The sequence below is a fragment of the Molothrus aeneus genome, chromosome 24, assembly GCF_037042795.1.
Source record: "Molothrus aeneus isolate 106 chromosome 24, BPBGC_Maene_1.0, whole genome shotgun sequence".
Taxonomy (NCBI): Eukaryota; Metazoa; Chordata; class Aves; order Passeriformes; family Icteridae; genus Molothrus; species Molothrus aeneus.
Window position 1 is genome coordinate 4,617,191 of NC_089669.1, and position 20,516 is coordinate 4,637,706.

General features: G+C 53.7%; 1 protein-coding gene across 1 annotated transcript; it reads right to left on the minus strand.

Annotated features, from left to right (window-relative positions):
- Positions 1 to 4,212: 4,212 nt before the first annotated feature.
- Positions 4,213 to 18,837, minus strand: RAB44 (RAB44, member RAS oncogene family). The gene is made up of 16 exons (XM_066565373.1): positions 18,628 to 18,837; positions 18,419 to 18,533; positions 18,019 to 18,190; positions 17,644 to 17,787; positions 17,240 to 17,330; positions 17,029 to 17,124; positions 16,231 to 16,418; positions 15,424 to 15,472; positions 15,042 to 15,136; positions 14,172 to 14,566; positions 8,241 to 8,801; positions 7,682 to 7,763; positions 7,154 to 7,268; positions 5,657 to 5,758; positions 4,777 to 4,853; positions 4,213 to 4,330 (listed from the first exon to the last, which is right to left on the minus strand). Exons 1-16 carry the CDS (start codon positions 18,835 to 18,837, stop codon positions 4,243 to 4,245), a joined length of 2,580 nt encoding a protein of 859 aa, XP_066421470.1. The 3' UTR covers positions 4,213 to 4,242.
- Positions 18,838 to 20,516: the final 1,679 nt, after the last annotated feature.

A 20,516-nucleotide genomic window follows, 5' to 3' on the forward strand; every position in this document is an offset into this window, starting at 1 on the left:
GCCCAGGGAACCAACAGTGCCCCGGGAGCCAACACTGCCCGGGGATTGCCACACTGCCCGGGGAACCAACACTGCCCGGATCAGCCACATCGCCCAGGGAACCCAGTCCGAGGAACACAAACAGTCCCCGGGACCCCCCTCACCACCCGGGGCACTCAATGCCTGGGATGGCCCAGCCTGGGCTCCCAGCACTGCCCAGAACTCCCAACACACTGCTCAGCCCAAAGCCTCAACATTCCCCAGGACCCCACCAACACCTGTCCCTCTGCTGTCCCAAACGTCCCTCAGGACCCCCAACACTGTCCTGGGACCCCCAGAAGCCCCCAACACCCTGGTCAGCCCCAGGGCCACCAACATCCCTCAGGACCCCCAACCACCCCAGTACCTCTGAACAGCCCCCAGCACCCACATCCTTCCCCACTGGCACCCCCAATGTCCCCCTGAGACTCCCTGCTCACGTTTCAGCCCAGAATATGGAGACCCCTTTTCCAACACCCATCTCAGTCCATGATTATTCCCAACCCAGAACAGCCTGAGACTCCCCTGGATCATCAGAGCTCCTCAGGACCCCTAAGACCCTCCCAGCACCCATCTGAGCCCATAAATACATTGAGACCACCCCCAACAACTGCCTGACTTTGTCATTACTCAGAGATACCCCACCAGGACCTACCTGAGCCCATAAACACCTTGAGACCACACTCCAGCACCTGCCTGATCCCCCATTACTCACAGGCCCCCCTAAGGAACACCTGAGCCTCCACCAGCACCTTGAGACATCCCACACAGCCTCCACAGGAACCCTCAGCATCTTCCTGAGCCCACAGCACACCCAACACCCTCCAGAACCTCCAAAATCTTTCACAGCCACATCCCATAGCATTCCTAACACCTCCCTTCATCTCCCAGCACCCCATTAGTCGCCAGTATCACCCCACAGTCCCCCCCAGACCCTCCAGCACCTCCTGGGAGACCCTCACAGTGCCCCCTGAACCCCACTTATCCCCAGCCCCATGGGGGACATGGGTGCCCATTCCCACAGGTCCAGTGACAAGCACTGAGCACACAGTTAACACCCCCTAAAAAAATGTGGGAAAGCCCCAAAAACTGTGGGAAAGGCTTCAAGGAGTAATGAGCTGGAAATGAGGCAAGAGAAGGTCCCTGGAGGCACCCCTGGTATGAAAAGCTTGGGAGAATGCAGGAGCCCCACTCTCAGGCATGAGCTTCAGTATTTAACTGCAATTAAACATATTTTCAGTCAGCTTTTGATTGTGGGTGTGATGGGTGGTTTTGGTATCTCTCTGATGCATTTTCATAGAATCCTGGAATGGTTTGGGTTGGAAAAACCTTAAAGATCATCTCATTCCACTCCCCCTGTTCCACCAGACCAGGACCCTTTAGAGCAACCTTGTTTAAATTTCAGCCTTGTTTAAGTTCTCAGCCTTAACAACTTCCTGCAGTGCTGAGTTCTGCAGATGAATTAAACATTGCAAGAAAAAGGACTTCCTCTCCTCAGGTTTGGATTTCCTGCCCTGTCAATCCCAGCCCAGGGGAGTGGGATTGTCTCCTCATCTCAATTTTACTGCCATTCCAGGGAAATGGGTGAAATTCTGGGAAACGCTCCTGGGCGAAACCCAAATCCCACAGCTGGGGCACTGAAAGCTGTGGTTGAAGATTTGTTCCAACTTGTCAGAAGCTCGTGTGGGTTCTCTGCTTCCAAGGTGTATTCATCCAAGCAGGATGATGGTAAATCCCTGCTGACTTTGGGCTGGGATCCGAGATCTTCCCAATCTTGGTTTGGCTGAGGCAGCTCCTCTAATTCTTGTGGAGTGCCTTGAGGAATTTCAAACAGCTTAAAAGGAAACCACCTGATTTGAAAAAAAAACATCCTGTGGTCCAAACAAATATGCATTTCCCTCTTGCTATTAATATCCCAGGCCTTGATCCTCCTCCAAACACTTGTGCAGGCGTTTAATGGCTTGCAAAGGAGCGGTGCCTTTGATCCCAGAGTGGGAAGGTTTGCTGGAATGTGAATTATTAAAGGTGAAAGATGCTTTCAAGTGCAACATGCTGCCCAATTTTTTCCAGTGTGATTTAGTCCCTGCCCCGTGTTTCTCCCAGCCTGGCAATGAAAAATTCATTTCCAAGTTTGGCGAGGAGGTTTGGAGTGTGGTAACTCATGCTTTGGGCACAAACTCCATCCTTTTTTTCTAGAGATGATTTCTTTAGGGGAATAAGATAGGGGAATAAGATAGACATTTCTTTTTGCCTGCTGTTCTGGGAATCCTTTTTTTTCAGCTCCCACTTTAGGCCCTGTTGGAGCTCCCTGGTCCTTCCCTGCAGCAGCAATATTGCAGTGGGGAGGAACTGCTGCAGCTGCTGCCATCTAATGGGAAAATTCAGCCTCCACGGCCTCAACTCTTCATTTTACAATCAGATTAAACCATTTCTTGCACAATCCTGCTGCCACTCAGCCAAGCAGTATCTTCCATGTGCAATCCCAGCATATTTAGGCAAAATAAAAGCTGATCTGATGGGTGGCTTTACATGGGGAAGTGTTACAGAGCCAGTAGAAAGTTTTCGGCTTGATCAGACTGAAATGATGCTTCTCTTATTATGGATCAAATTTGCAAAGTACATTTGGATTTATATTATTTTTAAGTAAAAGAAGAAATAGTGAAGAGGGTCCCAAACAATAAGAAAAAGCAATTCCAGATATCCCAAATACCAAACTCCGCAGGCACAGCTCTGAGCTGAGCCACATAAATCCTTCCTGAGGAGCTGCTCCATCACTAAAAATATAGTATAAAGAAATACACTAAAGAGGGATGGACAGGGAATGGGAGCATTAAATATATTGCATTAAAAAATAAAGTGTTTTAATGATGGGGCCAAAGGAAAATTACTTGAGGTAGGCTGGGGGGAGACACAGGGGATGGAGACTTAGGGTACAGAGGTACTGAAGTGATAAATTGTGGTGTGCAGGAGAAATAAATCATCCCTAAAAGACCCCAAAATTCCAGAGTCGCTACAAAGTTGGACTCTGGCAGGTGAAGCTGATATATATAAAATATATATCATTATATATGAAAATATATATCATTATATATGAAAATATATAGTGTTGCTAGAAGCCCAACTCCTGCTTTCACTTCATTTTTCGAAGGCACAAACTGGCTCCTATTATGCTTTGCCATTATGCACATATAAATAATAATGGCAAAAAAAGCAAACCCAACTAGGCAGAATTATTTCTGCAAACTCTGCATATAAGCACAGTCTTTAAACACACCTGTTGAACTGCTGGGAATTTACATGGAGCATATAAAATAATAAAATATAGCACTTGTATTCTTATTTATTTAGACTGTATGTCTTTTTTTTCCTGCAAAAACATAGTTCAATTAAGCTGTAAAAAGAGAAAAAAAAAAACCTTGAAATTGTGACATGTGCTTATTTAGATTTTTCTGGATTTAAAACCAATTCAGCACTTCACAAAGAGCAGAAGGGCAGGATGCAGCAGCTCATTCTTCTCTGCCCAGCCTGAAATTTGTTGCAATAATCCAGAATTCTGCTCTGGGGACAACACAATGAAAGAAACCTCCTGCAAGCATTTATCTTCTTCTTATCCTGGACGTGCTCTTGGGGGTTTTGAATTTATTTTGAGCAAAATATTCAGTAGTTTCTGTCAAGCCCCATCACTGCTCACTGGCAGGATAAACCACAGAAGGGAAAAATCAGCTTTACCTTGTGTCATTGGAGAGATTTAAGTGCATTTAGAATATATTGAATATCTCATTGTTCCTGATCAACTCCAATCAGATTGCAAAGCCAGAGGAGAAGTCCCCACAGCCCAGAGCACCAACAGCACTAAACCTCCTTGGTTTATACACTTGCATGGCTTCAGGTTTTCTTTTCTTCTCTCCCAAGGCTTGGGTTTGCTCCCTGCTCCTTCCAGTATCATTGCAGCATCTCAGACCCAGCTGGGTTCCTTTTCTGCCTCTTTTCCTAGCCTGTTTTTGGTCTCCCAGAGGAAGTGGTAAAGTTCCCTGAGAAGTATTTTGGAGGGCTGGTGTGCTCTGGGGGAATGGCAGGGGGTCCCCCACAGCAGTTTTTGCTCTCAGCATCCAAGGAAGATCAGGCAAGGAAGACACACAGGAAAAGAGAAGGTGTCCAAGGATTACTTTTATGCTTTTCTGGCTGTTGGTGCAGTTTCAGATCAGTGTGTGGGGTGACTCTCCATCACCAGCAGCAGCCCTTTTTCTTCTGGGGTGCCTTTGGTACCTCTTCTGCCTTGTTTTTCAATTCATCCTCACGAACTTTGAGCAACCTGAGAGAAAAGCAAGCAAATTAGCTGTGTATTTCCCACATATTTTGTATTTCTGTGCTGTTTGTTTTGATGAACCTTGGTACAAGAGGCCCAGCACAGCTGAAAGGAGTCAGGATCCTTCCAGTTCCATGTGATCCTAGAGCTGTGGATGCTGCTAAAAATTCCAACCTAAATCAAATCACAGACAGAATATGTTTCAGTCAAGCCAGGGAGAAATCAGCAGCATCCCCAAGAGGGTTTAATTCACCTCCTTGCAATGCTGGGTGTTCAGGAGACAAGTTAGAGCAGTGCTAAATGCTCATCCCCACATGAGCTACCCTGAGTTTTCCCTGACATTTGGGCATGGAGTCTCTGGTGATGGTGACATCCAGTGTTTGGTATTAAAAAAGCAGAGAGGAAGCCCATTAAATCAAGGACAGGTGAAAAAATCCAAGCACTTGGCTCACCTGGTGAAGCTGACCATGGACTCGAAGACGTTGTGGCCTGAGGCAGCGCTGCACTCATAAAACATGAGCTGGTGCTCCTGGAAGACACAAACCCCCAGTAGAAATGTAATGTTCTTGCACTGGAATAGTTTAATGTGGGAATAAATAGCCATGGGACAGTCCCCATCAAGGGGAAACAGGAGGGAATCAAGGAAACGAATAACTCAGTAACTTATTTACTGGAACATGAGGGTGAAATCCAGATTTTCTGGTTGCTACAACACCAGCTTTTAACACCAAGGAAAAGGATGACTGTGCAGACAGAAGAATTTGGTCATGGGAGCAAACACAGAGAGGCATAACTAGATGTTCCCAACTCTTTTTTTGCTCCCTCTCAGTTTGGTAGAATAAGCATCTATCCCTGATCTTCATTAGCAAAACTGCTCCATGGATTCTGGCCCGAATCCCATAAGGCAGTAAAGGTGAGATTCTTCTCATTCTCCTAATCTAATTTTTATTAGCCATCTATATGTGAAGAGATTAATCAAATTTGATCATTTTAGTATCTTTAAACCAGGATAGTGCTCAGTGGGTTTACTATTTTTATGATGCTGGGAAGATACTCAACACTTCACAGCAAAGATAATCAGAGCTGAAAATCTTTTAATTTACAAATCCAGTTGCATAAACCAATTTACTGGGATGGTGCTGAGGCAAAATTGAAGTGACAAAGGGAAAGCAAGGCAGGGAAGGGTGAGAGATGGATTCAGAGAACATTTTGTCAACCACTGATGCATGAGGGGTAAATTAAGGGCTTTCCCCTTTCTCCAGCTCTTGGGGTTGATGGTGTTGATCCTTAGGTGTCCCTGCCTCGCTTGGCTGGCTGTGCTTCACCACCTACCTTGGCCAGGCATTCACCCTCCTTTGTAGGGACCTGTCTCTGGGCAGCACAGTCGGTTTTGTTCCCAAGAAGCAGAACAGCAACTCCATCCTCTGCTCCTTCCTGAGTGAGAAAGTAGGGAAGATCAGAACAGCTTCAAAATCGTCCTTGAATCCCAGCTGGCCACACTTTCTACACATATCCTGGAACACCATGACTGACACCCATGGATTTGGGCTAATAACAAAACTTTAAATAATTGAATAATTTCAACAGCATTTAAGATTTGGTTTTTTTTCTCCTTAAATCATCTGCCTATGTCTATTAACATGACAGAGCACTGGATGAGTTACACTTGTAATGAATTCACTTTGTTCTCAACTGAAGCAGTCTTTGAAGGTGCTCTAGGTGGGATTTACAGGCACCAAGTGAGGCAATATCCTATTTTGTTTCAGCATTTTTAAACACTGGTTTTATGTCAACTGGAAATCTCTGAAAAGAAGTTTTTAATAGGCCTTGAATAACCTCTCATTCCCTAGGACTCAAAGTGGACTGTTCTTGATGTAAAAGCAACATTTTCCATTCCTTTGCACTAGTTTTTAATTGTTTAACAGTTTATCATTACCCTACTGGTTCTATCAACAAATTACCCTGGGAAACACTGCCAGCATGTGAGAATCACTTGTATCTGCCTTAAATCCTCCAGGAAAAAAATTATTTTATAACGAAAGTGTGAAAAATGCGTATTTTATGATTGGCTTTTCGCAAATATTAAAATAACTACTATATGTGTTGTGTTAGAAAGTTATGCTGTATTAATTCTCTTAAGTAGTGTGTTAAATATTGTTTTAGGCTATAACATAATGTTAAAATAGAAACTGTGCTATGTAGGATACTTTTTTTTTCCTAAAGAAAGGACTCACACTGAGACAGCAGCCACGGGACACCCAAATCTTTCAGAGAAAGAGAATTTATTGCTCCATTATCAGGAGAAACGAAATTCTTCCTGCCTTGCTAGGACAGGATGACACCGTCAGGATTAAGAGGAGGAAGCTGACGATGAGCAGACAGAATCCTGTGTTTGAATGGAATTTATGCATCATGTATGAGGTGTATGAATATGCAACAGGCCATTGCTTTTAAGGGTTAATCGTGGGTCCTTTTTTGGGCTTATGCTGCTCAGAAAGAGGTACCCAGAGATCCATGACTCTTTGTTTCTATTGTCTCATATTGTCCTAATTCAAATCGTCCAAATTATTATTACTCTAATTGTATTGCTATTTTTATAATAATTTTATTACCATTAAACTTTTAAAATTTTAAAACCAAGTGATTGCCTTTTTTTCACACTATCAACAAATTACCCTGGGAAACACTGCCAGCGTGTGAAAATCGTTTGTATCTGCGTTAAATCCTCCACGAAAAAAAAAATTATTTTATAATGAAAGCAACGCAGAATACCCTTTCCAAAGGGCTTGGCCACTCCTGTCAGTCCCAAGAGCTTTTCACCGCCCCCACCTGGATGCAGCTGAGCCAGTAGCGCACGTCGGAGAAGGAGTACTCGGAGGTGATGTCGTACATCAGCACCACCCCGTCCGCCTTCCGGAAAAACTGCTTGGTCATGCTGCGGTACCTGCGGGCATTTGGGATGATCACCAGCACGGTCTGAGGAGGTTCTGCCTAGGTGGGATGTGAAATCCTAGCGGGAAAGGTGGGAACGCACGTCTACAAAACAGGCAGCCCCCACATTTGGCTCTTGTCCTGATGGCAGGGGCCATAGGAACAGCCTGAGCGCCAGGTTTATCTTAATTACTTCCTTTATTATGCTTTATCAGATCACATACTGTACAGAGTCCCTCCTTGAGCAATCTCACCTTTGCTTAGCAAAGCAAAGGATATCAATTGCCCCTAAACTACAGGGGAAAAAATCCCAGTTTGTGTCCTTAAGCAGCACCAGCACCTTAGCAAAGCAAAGGATATCAATTGCCCCTAAACTACAGGGAAAAAAATCCCAGTTTGTGTCCTTAAGCAGCACCAGCACCTCACCTTTCCTGACCAGCTGAGTCCCACAGACGCAGAGCAAAGGACTTGTTATCCACAACGAGGTTTTTGATCTGGTAATCCAGTCCTGGAAAACACAAAAGAAAATATTTTGATACTGTATTTTGAGTTCTGCCCTGTGACAGAAGATGGATGGAGAAGAAACATGGTGCAGGGTGGTCTGAGGCTGCAGCTCCAGGGGTTGGTCCCATGTGAGCCTCTGGCTTTGAGATGTTTAATCACTGGATTTTGGGAAGGTCTGTCATCTCACGATGAATAAAACCAGGACGGTGAGGAAAGGAGAATGGAGCTGAAAGGCAAAGCAGAGAGGAGAGCACTGGGCCACTGCTGCTAGGAAGGACAAGGAGAAGCAGCATTTCCTGCCCATGAGCACCCAGGCGTGGGGACTTGGTGGTTCTGCTTGGCCCCTGGGGACTGCTCGTACACCACGCTTGGTGTGAGCTGTAACAGGCGTGTGGGGACCACCAGCAGCTTGTGGGGTGGAGGAAAGGGAACTGCAGCTGTGATCTAAGAGAGTTCTTGGAGGGGGCTGGAGGAGACCTACCCACAGTGGCCGTGAGGTGGGGGTTGAAGGTGTCGGAGTGCAAACGGTACAGGAACGACGTTTTGCCCACGTGGGAGTCCCCAACAAACAGCACGTTGTACAGGTGGTCTGGGTCCAGGGCAGCTTTAGGACAACCCTGTGGGGCAGCTCCTGCCCCAGCTGCAGTCACACCCCCTGGCTCTCCTGAGCTGGGCTCACCTTCCTGGCTCATTTTCTCACCAAACTCTTGCATCTTCTCTCTTTGACCAACACTGATGTCTTTGCTCTGCTCTCCCAAGAGCTGCCTTTGCCCCAGTGAGTTTTCTCTGAGGACCACCCCCAGCTGATCATTCCCAGCATCTCCTGGTTGCACTGCCTTGTGCAGTGGTGATGCTGGTGGCACCTCTTGCTTGGGATGCTCAGCAGGTCCAGCAGCCGTGTGCTCCGGTTCCCTCGTGGGTGGTGTCTCCCCCTCTGGCTGTTGGGTCACCTTGTGAAGCCTCCCCTCATGTCCCTGTGCTGAAACCTGCTCCTGAAGCTCCCTTTGGGCTGCCTGTCCCGGAGCACAAAGCCGCCACACATCTGGAATGAGAACATCCTCCTGCATCATCGTTTCCAGCTTTAGGGGGCTGAGTTGTGACAGCACCTCGGAGACCAGGGAGGCCAACTCAGCATCATCATGGCCCTGGTTTAGTCCTAGACCCTGAGTTTTCACTCCATTCCTCACCCCTGCCTCCAGCCTCTCTCGCTGTGCCACTTCCAGACCATGAGCTCCATCCAGAGGCTTCCCCTCTGCAGGAGCCCTCTCTCCCTGCAGTAATTCCTGTGCCTCCAGGATCTGCCCCTCAGGACCAATGCGCGCTCCCAGTTTTGCCTCCAGACCAGGGCCCTCTGCAGCAGTGGCAGCCTCAGCTGGAGGGGGCACATCTGCAGCAGCAGCCCCTTCCCATGGCTTTGCAGTGGGAGATGTGCCCAGAACTGCCTCCAAACCTGGAGTCAGGCTCTGCTCCCCTTCCCACAACCCATCTACACCCAGAGGTGTCAGATCTGCCTCTGTGCTCCCTCCTGAGCCTGATTTGGGCATCTGCTGGTCTGTGAACAGCTGCACACCAGCATCAGTGCTCTGGGCCTCCAGTGTGTGCAGCCTTCCAGCCTCCTCCTGTGGCTCTGCACCAGGCCCCTCTCCCTGTTGGCCTCCTGCTTCTTCTGGAGCAAGCACAGACTCCTGTGGCAGCCCATTCTCACCTGGTACTTCTGCCCCACCCTCCTCTTCCTCCTCATTTTGAAGGGCTCCTCTCCCCTCCACCCATGGAGCCCCTGAGCTGAGGCCCTCTGAGAGCTGCAGATCTGCCTGGGCATCCTCTGCCTCCCCTTCCACCCCTTCCACTAACTCTGCTTTACCCTCCTGATCCAGGGGATGCACATCTGGATCCACACTCCCTCCCTGCTCTGTCCCTGAGGATCCAGCCTCATTCCAGACCTGCAGATTTGCCTCTGTGCTCCCTCCTGGTGTCACTCTGAGCTCATCCCCCTCTGCCATCAGCTGCACATTGGCACCACTGCTCTGCTCCTCAGTAGTGTCCAGGCTTTCAGCCTCTTCCTGAGCTTGCACGTCTTCATCAGCCCCTTCACCACGCTCAGCTACTGATCCCTGCACATCAAGCTCAGGCTCGTGTGACAGCCCATGCTCACCCTGTCCTTGTGCCTCCTCCTCCTCCAGCTGAGCAGCTTTTTCAGCCTCTCCTCCCTGTGGGCCTTCTGGGCTGGGATCCTCATGGAACACCATATCTTCCTGGGCATCCTCTGCCTCCCCTTCCACCAACTCTTCTTTACCCTCCTGATGCAGAGGCTGCACCTCTGGATCCAGTTTCCCTCCCTGCTCTGTCCCTGAGGATCCAGCCTCACCCCAGACCTGCAGATTTGCCTCTGTGCTCCCTCCTTGGGTCAGTCTGAGCTCATCCCCCTCTGCCATCAGCTGCACATTGGCACCACTGCTCTGCTCCTCAGTAGTGTCCAGGCTTTCAGCCTCTTCCTCTGCTTGCATGTCTTCATCAGCTCCTTCACCATGCTCAGCTACTGATCCCTGCACATCAAGCTCAGGCTCGTGTGACAGCCCATGCTCACCCTGTCCTTGTGCCCCATCCTCCTCCAGCTGAGCAGCTCTTTCACCCTCCCCTCCCCATGGAGCACCTGGGCTGGCACCCTCATGGAACACTGTATCTGCCTGGGCATCCTCTGCCTTCCTTTCCAAAACCTCTGCCTTATCCTCCTGATCCAGGGGATGCACATCTGGATCCACGCTCCCTCCCTGCTCTGTCCCTGAGGATCCAGACATGAGCTGCAGATCTGTCTCTGTGCTCCCTCCTGGTGTCACTCTGAGCTCATCCCCCTCTGCCATCAGCTGCACATTGGCACCACTGCTCTGCTCCTCAGTAGTGTCCAGGCTTTCAGCCTCTTCCTGAGCTTGCATGTCTTCATCAGCCCCCTCTCTTTGCCTGACCCCTGATCTGTCCATGTCAAGCTCAGGCTCGTGTGGCAGCTCATCCTCACCCTGTCCTTGTGCCCCATCCTCCTCCTCCAGCTGAACAGCTTTTTCAGCCTCTCCTCCCCATGGAGCCCCTGGGCTGGGACCCTCATGGAACACCATATCTGCCTGGGCATCGTCTGCCTCCCCTTCCACCAACCCTTCTTTACCCTCCTGATGCAGAGGCTGCACCTCTGGATCCAAGCTCCCTCCCTGCTCTGTCCCTGAGGATCCAGCCTCAGCCAAGGGCTGCAGATTTGCCTCTGTGCTCCCTCCTGGTGTCACTCTGAGCTCATCCCCCTCTGCCATCAGCTGCACAATGGCACCACTGCTCTGATCTTCCACTGTGTCCAAGCTTTCAGCCTCCTCCACTGGCTGCACACGTCCACCTGTCCCCCTTCTCTGTCTGATGGTCACTCCAGATGGGTCAGGCACCAGCTCCTGCTTTTGCCCACGCACACCCTGTCCCTGTCCCTCATCCCCAGCCCCATCCCTGGGCTGCACAGCTGCACAGAGCTCCCCTCCACGGGGAGTTTCTGGGCTGGCAGTCACACACAGCTGAGTGTCTGTCCAGGACTCCTCTGCCTTCCTTTCCACTACCTCTGCTTTATCCCCCTGATCCAGGGGATGCACATCTGGAGCCACATTCCCTCCCTGCTCTGTCCCCATGGAGTCAGTCTGGATTAAGGGCTGCAGATCTGCCTCTGTGCTTTCTCCTGATGCTGATTTGAGCTCATCCCCCTCTGCCATCAGCAGCACATTGGCACCACTGCTCTGCTCCTCAGTAGTGTCCAGGCTTTCAGCCTCTTCCTGAGCTTGCACGTCTTCATCAGCCCCTTCACCACGCTCAGCTACTGATCCCTGCACATCAAGCTCAGGCTCGTGTGACAGCCCATGCTCACCCTGTCCTTGTGCCTCCTCCTCCTCCAGCTGAGCAGCTTTTTCAGCCTCTCCTCCCTGTGGGCCTTCTGGGCTGGGATCCTCATGGAACACCATATCTTCCTGGGCATCCTCTGCCTCCCCTTCCACCAACTCTTCTTTACCCTCCTGATGCAGAGGCTTCACCTCTGGATCCAGTTTCCCTCCCTGCTCTGTCCCTGAGGATCCAGCCTCACTCCAGACCTGCAGATTTGCCTCTGTGCTCCCTCCTTGGGTCAGTCTGAGCTCATCCCCCTCTGCCATCAGCTGCATATTGGCACCACTGCTCTGCTCCTCAGTAGTGTCCAGGCTTTCAGCCTCTTCCTCTGCTTGCATGTCTTCATCAGCTCCTTCACCATGCTCAGCTACTGATCCCTGCAGATCAAGCTCAGGCTCGTGTGACAGCCCATGCTCACCCTGTCCTTGTGCCCCATCCTCCTCCAGCTGAGCAGCTCTTTCACCCTCCCCTCCCCATGGAGCACCTGGGCTGGCACCCTCATGGAACACCTTATCTGCCTGGGCATCCTCTGCCTTCCTTTCCAAAACCTCTGCCTTATCCTCCTGATCCAGGGGATGCACATCTGGATCCACATTCCCTCTCTGCTCTGTCCCTGAGGATCCAGACATGAGCTGCAGATTTGCCTCTGTGCTCCCTCCTGGTGTCACTCTGAGCTCATCCCCCTCTGCCATCAGCTGCACATTGGCACCACTGCTCTGCTCCTCAGTAGTGTCCAGGCTTTCAGCCTCTTCCTGAGCTTGCATGTCTTCATCAGCCCCCTCTCTTTGCCTGACCCCTGATCTGTCCATATCAAGCTCAGGCTCGTGTGGCAGCTCATCCTGACCCTGTCCTTGTGCCCCATCCTCCTCCTCCAGCTGAACAGCTCTTTCACCCTCCCCTCCCTGTGGGCCTTCTGGGCTGGGACCCTCATGGAACACCATATCTTCCTGGGCATCCTCTGCCTCCCCTTCCACCAACCCTTCTTTACCCTCCTGATGCAGAGGCTGCACCTCTGGATCCAGTTTCCCTCCCTGCTCTGTCCCTGAGGATCCAGCCTCAGCCAAGGGCTGCAGATCTGTCTCTGTGCTCCCTCCTGGTGTCACTCTGAGCTCATCCCCCTCTGCCATCAGCTGCACATTGGCACCACTGCTCTGATCTTCCACTGTGTCCAAGCTTTCAGCATTCTCCTTTAGCTCTAGCCCTGCACCAGCCCCCTCCCCCTGACCCAAGGTCACCCCACTGGGATGAGGCACTGGCTCATGTGGCAGCCCCTGCTCACCCTGTCCTTGTGCCCCCTCCTCTTCCTCATTCTCTGGGAGCTGAACAGCTCTTTCCCCCTTCCCTCCCTGGGGGTCTTCTGGGCTGGGACCCCCAGAGAGCTGCAGATCTGCCTCCACCAGTGCCTGAGTTGTACCTGGGAACAGCCCACGCCAGTCTGGGCTGCCCACAGGTGTTTCTGCAGGGGAAGGACCCTCCCTGTGCACTGCAGCAGCCCCTGTTTCTTCACCCAGCCCTACCTCTGGTTTTTCCTTCTCCAGCTGCACTCCTGGATCCACACCCCCTCCCTGCTGTGTCCCTGGGGATCCAGCCTCACTCCAGCCCTGCAGATCTGCCTCCACCTCTGCCAGCAGCTCCATGTTGGTGCTGCTGGGGGCCTCCATCAGTTCCACATCTGTTCCCCCTCCTCCCTGCCCGTGGGTGGGTGGCAGAGCCACTGCCAGTGGCTCCAGAGCACCCACACTCCCTCTCCACCCTGCACCTCCCCTGGCACACTCACCCTGCAGCTGCTGCTCTGCGTCCCTGGGCTCTGCTTCCTCCACCTCCTCTTCCTCGTCCCTGGCTCTGCTGCTCCCTGCACGCTCAGCTGGGGCTGGCAGCACCTCCAGCACTTTGGAGTCCGTGGTCTCTCCCTGGGGCTGCACCTCCATCCTGGCACGCTCCTCATCCAGCACTCCTGGGCCTGGAGCCACTGGCACCTCAGGGACACCCCCCCCACGGGCTGCTCCCACTTGTGCCTCACCCCAGGATGGGGGCTGTGGCTCCAGGGGCTCTCCCAGCTCGGTTTCCAGTTTCCCAGGGAGCCCCAGTGTGGGGTCAGCCCGTCCCTGCAGCTCTGTGCCCAGGGCCTGCACCTCCAGTGTCCTCCCTGGCTGCTGCTCATCCATGGCAAGGCACTGTCCCACTGCTACACCTTCCTGCCCAGCCTCAGGTGGCCCCAGACCTGCCTCCAAATCTTCTCTCTGGCTTATCTCCACTTCCTCAACTTCTCCCAGGAGCTGTGGTTCTGCCCAAGCCGTTGTTTCCTGCAGCCACCCTGCTCCTTCCACCTCCATCAGGACCTGCTCTGCTGCCTCCCTGCTCTCTCCCAGATGCTCAGCCACGTTCAGCACCATCTCCTCCACACCAGCACCCTTTCCTTGTAGGAATAACATCCTCTGTGCCTCCTCTGGGCTCTCTCCCTGCTCTGCCCCTGGCTCCTGAGCCGTGCAGTGCCCGGCTCCTGCGGACGCACCAGCCTGTGTCACATCCAGAGCACGAAGCTCAGCTGTGCCTGCTCCCTCCTGCAGGTCTCCTTCCAGCAGCTCACGATGGATGTGGCCAGGGAGGGTCTCCTGCAGGACCCCAGGGGTTGTTTCATGGGCTGTGGCTGCCTCTGTCCCCGTGTGGGGCTCAGCATTGTCCCAGGGGTGACAGGCAGTGTCTGCCAGGGCAGGGGGTGCACCCAGTGCCTGTGCCTTCAGATGTTTGCTCAGAGCTGCTATTGCATCATTCATCTCTCTTAGCAAAGAGCTTTGGTCAGAGACACCTTCCTCTTTCAAAGGTTCTGGGAAGGGGTCCTCTTCTGCAGAGCTTGCTTTCTGTGGGGCTCCTGAAAGGTTTGTTTCTGCTGGCAGCATTTCCCAAACCCTGGAAAGGGCAGAAAAGGGGGGCAATGAACCAGCTCCCAGGTCAGGCTCCAGCTCCCTCCCATCCCCAGTCAGTCCCAGAGGGTTTCTGATCTACAGCCTCACCCCATCCCTCTCCAAACCTGATTTTATATCCCCCCATTGCACTTGGTGTTCACACAGGCAGCAATGGGGGCAGGGGAAAGGGGGATGCACACACAGGCAGCCAGACCCAGGGCTGCATCCTGGCCTCTTCCCAGTACCCATATTGACATTATCAGACAGGAAAAGACAATTCTCAGCCAGGTACAGCCAGTTCCTGAGCCAAGGGAGTGATGAGCTGGGATAAGAGGTGTGAGCTCCGTGGTGAGAAATGAGTGGGTGGGAGAGGAGCGTTAAAAGGACAAAATCTCATTGTTTGCCTGGGGAGGGTGGAGGGAGGGCATGGGGCTCAGCCCCAGCTCTCAGACCCCAGGGGCACACAGGGGACCCCTTACACTTGGTGGGGGCTCTTGGCTTTGCTCTCGCTGCTCTGGGATCCCAGCCTGATCCGCATCTCGGAGCGGAACTTCTCGCTCTTCCCAGGACTCAGCTGCAGGAAACAGGGTGGGAGGAGGAGAGAAAAATACACTTGGTGAGGGAGAATATCCCCCTGAAACGATGTGCAAGTATCCAGCTGTACCCACCCAAAATCTTGGAGGTACAGGAAGTAAGGTGCTGCAACCCCCTCCCTTCCCAAACATCTGCACCTGCCCCGTTTGAGAGAGGTTTTAGGGGAGGCAGTGCTGCAGGTGCTCCCTGTGCTCTTGAGCTCCTCAGCAGTCCCAAACAGAGCAGCACAAGGCCCTGGACCTGTCCCCACACACCCAGCTGAAGTACCTGTGGGGACATTGGCACCACGATGGGTAACTCTGCCACCACTCTGTCCCTGCAAACACAGAGCACAAGGGTCAAAACAGGAACTCCATCCCCTTCACCACATCCACCCCAGCACCAGGGCTGTCAGGGCAGTGATAGGGCAGGTCAGCAAAACCCACAATCCTTGGATCAGTCCTGTTGAGCCCTCCTGGGTGAAGGACACCTGTCGTAGACATCTTTTATGAAAAATCCTTTCCTTTGGATTTTTCCTCCTGAGAAGCTGAGAGGCCTCAGGAACAAAATGTAGCCAATGGTTATCTGCTGCTGTGGGATGCAACAGGTGCATCTGGGATTGGCCCATGTTAGATGTTTCTAATTAATGACCAATCACAGCCCAGCTGGCTCAGACAGAGAGCCGAGCCACAAGCCTTTGTTATCATTCTTTCCTATTCTATTCTTAGCCAGCCTTCTGATGAAATCCTTTCTTCTATTCTTTTAGTATAGTTTTAATGTAATATATATCATAAAATAATAAATCAAGCCTTCTGAAACATGGAGTCAGATCCTTGTCTTTTCCCTCATCTAAAACCCACTGTGAACACGGTCACAGACACCCACATCTCTCTGGCACTGCCCTCCAGGCACACATTCATGGTGCTGATGGTTCTGCTTTCTCCTCTGATGCTTTGCACACCAAGCCACAGTTAACCTGCACCATGGGCAGCACTGGAGCACCGTGATGCCTGAGGCCCATCCAACTCATTCCCCATCCAGGAGGAAATGATGTCTGTGGGGAACAGAGTGACACACGGTCACTCAGCCACTCACCTGGGCTCCCCCATGTGCTCCCAAGCCACTGTAGCCCTCATGGTCCTCAGGTGGCCCTGGGTGTGCTGCAGCTGCTGGTGCAGGTGCTGCAGGTGCTGCTGCAGGGCCTGGTTGCTCTCCTGCAGCTGCTGGTTCTCCGTGCTGGTCGCTTGCTGGGAGCTCTGGAGGCTGCGGCAGCGCCGCTCCAGCTGGGGGATGGCAACCAGGACACTCAGAGCCAAAAATCCCCACGCAAAATAATTCACAACCACCTCCTCTAGAACAGGGCTGAATTTCACACCACCCCCCCACCCCGAGGATGTAGGGGGATACAGAATGGGTAAATGAAGGTGGTATAGAATGCAATCTTATCCACTAGAGTTACAGCTGAACCAATTACTAAAGATTAGGAGCAGGCCTGATGTTAACAGGCCACAGCTGTATAACACATCAGAAGAGTGTTATAAAAGAGTGGATTGGTGGGAACTGGAGTCAGATGGCGGCTGTGAGGACAAGGAAGAGGCAGTGCCTAGAGGAGCTGCCTACGAGAAACATCAAGGCAGTACAAAACTCCTTGCAATGTAATGACAATAGAACCCTTGCACTATAATGACAACACGAGGATGGTGGATGGGAAACTCAACTTGTGTCCTCGGGGGATGGAGGGGAGGGCAGGGATGGGGTGTAGCGGGTCCTGTGTGACAGCCTGCAGCCAGGGGCGGTGGGGACACACCAGAACAGGCTGTGCAGCAGCATGGGGTTGTTACAGCACAGCCCGGAGACCCCTGGCTCACAGAGGGGGGGTTGGGGGCAGCCCACCTCCATCTGTGCTGTGACCAAGCGCTGCACCTCCCTCTCGCTGGCATCCAGCGCTCGCTGCAGCTCCTCGCCCTGCTGGCGGCTCCGGGCCGTGCTCTGGGTGGCACAAGGACGCTGGCACCCTCTGACCCACCGGCAGCTGCCCAGCGGGTCCGGGGTGCTGGCTCCCCAGGGCAGGGACGGCGGGGGACAGGAGCAGCTGGGCACCCACCTGCTGCTGCAGCCGCAGCTGCTCCTGCTGGATCTGTTGCTCCAGGGCCTCGCAGAGCTGCTGCACGTCCTTGTCGTGCTCGGCCACACGCCTGTGGTGACAGCAGGGCCGGGCAGGGGGGTGAGAGCCGCTCCAGGACCCCACAGTGCCCTCGGAGCCTCAGGATGCCGGGCTGGGTTTGCCCGAGGGTGTCCCCCAGCACGGATGTGTCCGGCAGTCCGTCCGGCCCTTTTGCCATCGCTTCCGTGACTGTAGAGGGAGCCCGACCCCAAACATTGGCAGAACCTCTGCTCCGGCCGCTGGTGGAGAGGCTGAGGGCATCCAGGTTTCTCCACACGGCTGGGGTGGCCCTCCAGGGCCCCACCCCTGTCCCCATCCCTGTGCACTATCCTGGGGTCACTCACCTGTTCAGAGTCAGCTCCAGAGCCTCCTTCTCCCTCCTGGCTTCTTGGGTGCGCTGCCTCATCTTGGCCAGGAATCCCTCCAGGTTGTCCAGCAGCTGGGGCTCGTCCTGCCGGAGCTTCACCCAGAGCTGCCAGATCTCCTGTCTGCAGGGACAGGGGTGTTTTGGGGTGAGCATCCCCCCAGAACCCCCAAAGCCAGGCCAGCTGAGTCACTGAACTCACACTTTTTGAGGTGTGTGAGCTCTGGGGTTGCTGTGACCCCGCTCCTGTGCTCAGGCCCAAGGCACCTCCACGCCATTTCCGAGCTCCCTGCCCCAAGCTTTCCCCCTCTGTCCATCCTGCAGGACACCCACGGGTGCCAAGCAGGGCACTCACTCTTCAGAGGGGTTGTCTGTGCCCAGTTGCTCTATGAAGGCTCTGAAGTGCCTGCTCTCCTCGCTGTCCCCCTGTTCCAGCACTGGGCTGGGCAGCACCAGCCTCACCCTCCGCGACGCCGTCTTCCTCCTCCGGTGCTCCCTGGCAGCATTTTGGGAGCTCAGGAACTGCCCTGCTGACAGATATCCCAAATCCTCAGTGCCCAGCAGGGCAACAGCAAAGCCCAAACACCAACATTTCCTCTCCACGGCTTCAACAAAGCGGGACCCTGCTCCTGGTGAGCCAAGGGCTGAGAGCTGGTCATGGGGACGATTCATCCTGTGCCACACAGCAAAGGCAGCACCTCATCCCCCAGGAGAGCCCTGGGACCGTGTCCAGGACCAGCCCAGGCTGCACTTACGGAGCCCGGCCGTGAACTCCTCTGTGCCCAAGCGCCCGGTGCCAGCAGCATCCAGCCCATCAAACACCAGCTCCAGCTCCTCCCTGCTGCACGGCAAACCTTCCTCCTGCAGCTTCTAAAACCAAAGCAAACCAGGGTAAAACCCACCTGTCACAGCATCTGCAGTGACCGTGGCAGTGCTGGAGCCCAGGGCACAGCCCCATCCTCACCTGCACGTCCGAGCGGGTGACGACTCCTGCCTGCTCCGTGTGCCTGGTGCTGAGCAGCTGCTGCACCCTCTGCACTATCTCAGATGCCCATGGTGGCTCCTCACTGGGGCTGGGTGCTGGTGCTGGTGCCTGCCCAGGGCCCTCCTGCAGCTGCTTGCGCCGGCTGGAGCCCAAGCGCCGGCCCTTGGTGCCCGCCCGGCGCTCGGACATGGCCTGGCCTGGCCTGGCGGGGACACTCGGCCAGCCCTGCCCTCACTGGGCACCTTTGCTCCAGCCTGGTGGGAGACAGCAGAGAGGCACCAAGCTGGAAGTTCATTTTGCTGCTGTCAAGGGCCCAAACCTCGATTGCTGAGGAGAGTTTGGCAACAGGAAGGGAAGGGAAGGCCTTATCTCTGATTGCACGGCACGGATGGAGCCTGGATCTGCAGCAGCAACAGCTGCTCCTGCCAGCCCTCCCAGGGACTCCCAGCCTGCTGAACACTCCTGCCACCAGCCAAGCACCCATCCCAAATCTCCCCAAACCTTTCCCATGGAAATCTCTTCCCTGGCTGTGGAGGATGCACAGAGCACAAGGGTAAGCCTGCCAGGAGGTGACACAGCAAGGAAGTGACACCAGGAAAGGACCAGCCAAGGTGATGGAGGAGGTCTGAGCAACACGTGCTGGTCCCACCTGCCTTCTCAGAGCTCAGCAGCACCTTTTAAAGTCCTCCCCCAGTTTTCACAGCTGTGAGTCACCTCCGGGCAGAGCGCAGGAGCCCTTGGCCGGTTTCCACCACGCTGCTGCTCGCCCAGGCTCGTGGGGCCTGAGCTGGGGGCCCCAGTGCCCTGTCCCCAGCCTGGGTGGGTGGCCCTGTCACCAAGAGCCACCATGCCATCCCCTAGGGGGGCTGTTCTTTGTGTGGCAAAGCTGAAACTGTGAGGGAAGGAAACCGTGGGGAGCGGTGACGCAGAGCCAGGGCCTTGCTGGGTCTGGCTGAGCCCAGCTCTCCCCTCCCAGCCTGGGGGGACAGCAGCTCCTCCAGCCCTCTGCCCCCTCCCTTTGCCATGAGAAACAGGTCCTTCTGAATCCCCGTGTGCATCAGAAATGGGAACAGAGCCCAAAACCAGCCTCAAACCCTTAAAACAAGAAGAGGGTCTTGTGGAGTTGCTGCATTCCCACAGGACCAGAAACAGCCTTGTGGTGGTCCCAGCCTCTAAGACAGCAGAAGCAGGAGCTCTGGGGGGCAGGGGGGTTGTTTAAGGCATGGAGAAGACCCTGGTTCCTGTTCCAGCTCCAGGGCAAGTGAGCTAAGCCCACAGCATGATGGAGGTTCTGAATGAGCAGGGGGATGGGATGGGATGGGATGGGATGGGATGGGAATTGTGGCCCTCACCCAGCCAAGCAGGGCCCCCCATGGCATCCCCAGCTCCCAGTGTTCTGCCTCCCTCCACAGCACCCTGCGCTGCTCCCAGCCCTCAGAAAGGAGCCCCAGCCACAGCCCCTCACAGGCAGCAGGAAAAAAACCCCTTGGATCACAACAGCAAGAAAAAACCCCTTATTTCCCTCACTTTTCTCTTCCTGAAGGTGATGCCCAAGCCATCCCCCGAGCAGCAGGACTTACCCTGCCCACGAGGGACGCTCAGAGTGGGGCACAGGGGCTCCCCAGCTCAGAGGGACGGAGCTGCCTCTGCTCTCATCTCTCTTTCTCAAGGCACCTTCCGTTCTGGGTGACACCAACTGCCGGTGCTCACACATTTCCTGTTTGCTGCCTTGCAAGGGGGGTGTGGGAAGGAGCCATCCAGAGGGTCACAGTGTCCCCAGAGTGCCCAGGTCCCAAGGCAGCTCTGCAGAGGCACTGCCAGTGCCATCAGGAAGGGCAGCAAAGTCTCCATCCTTTCCTGGTTTGCCA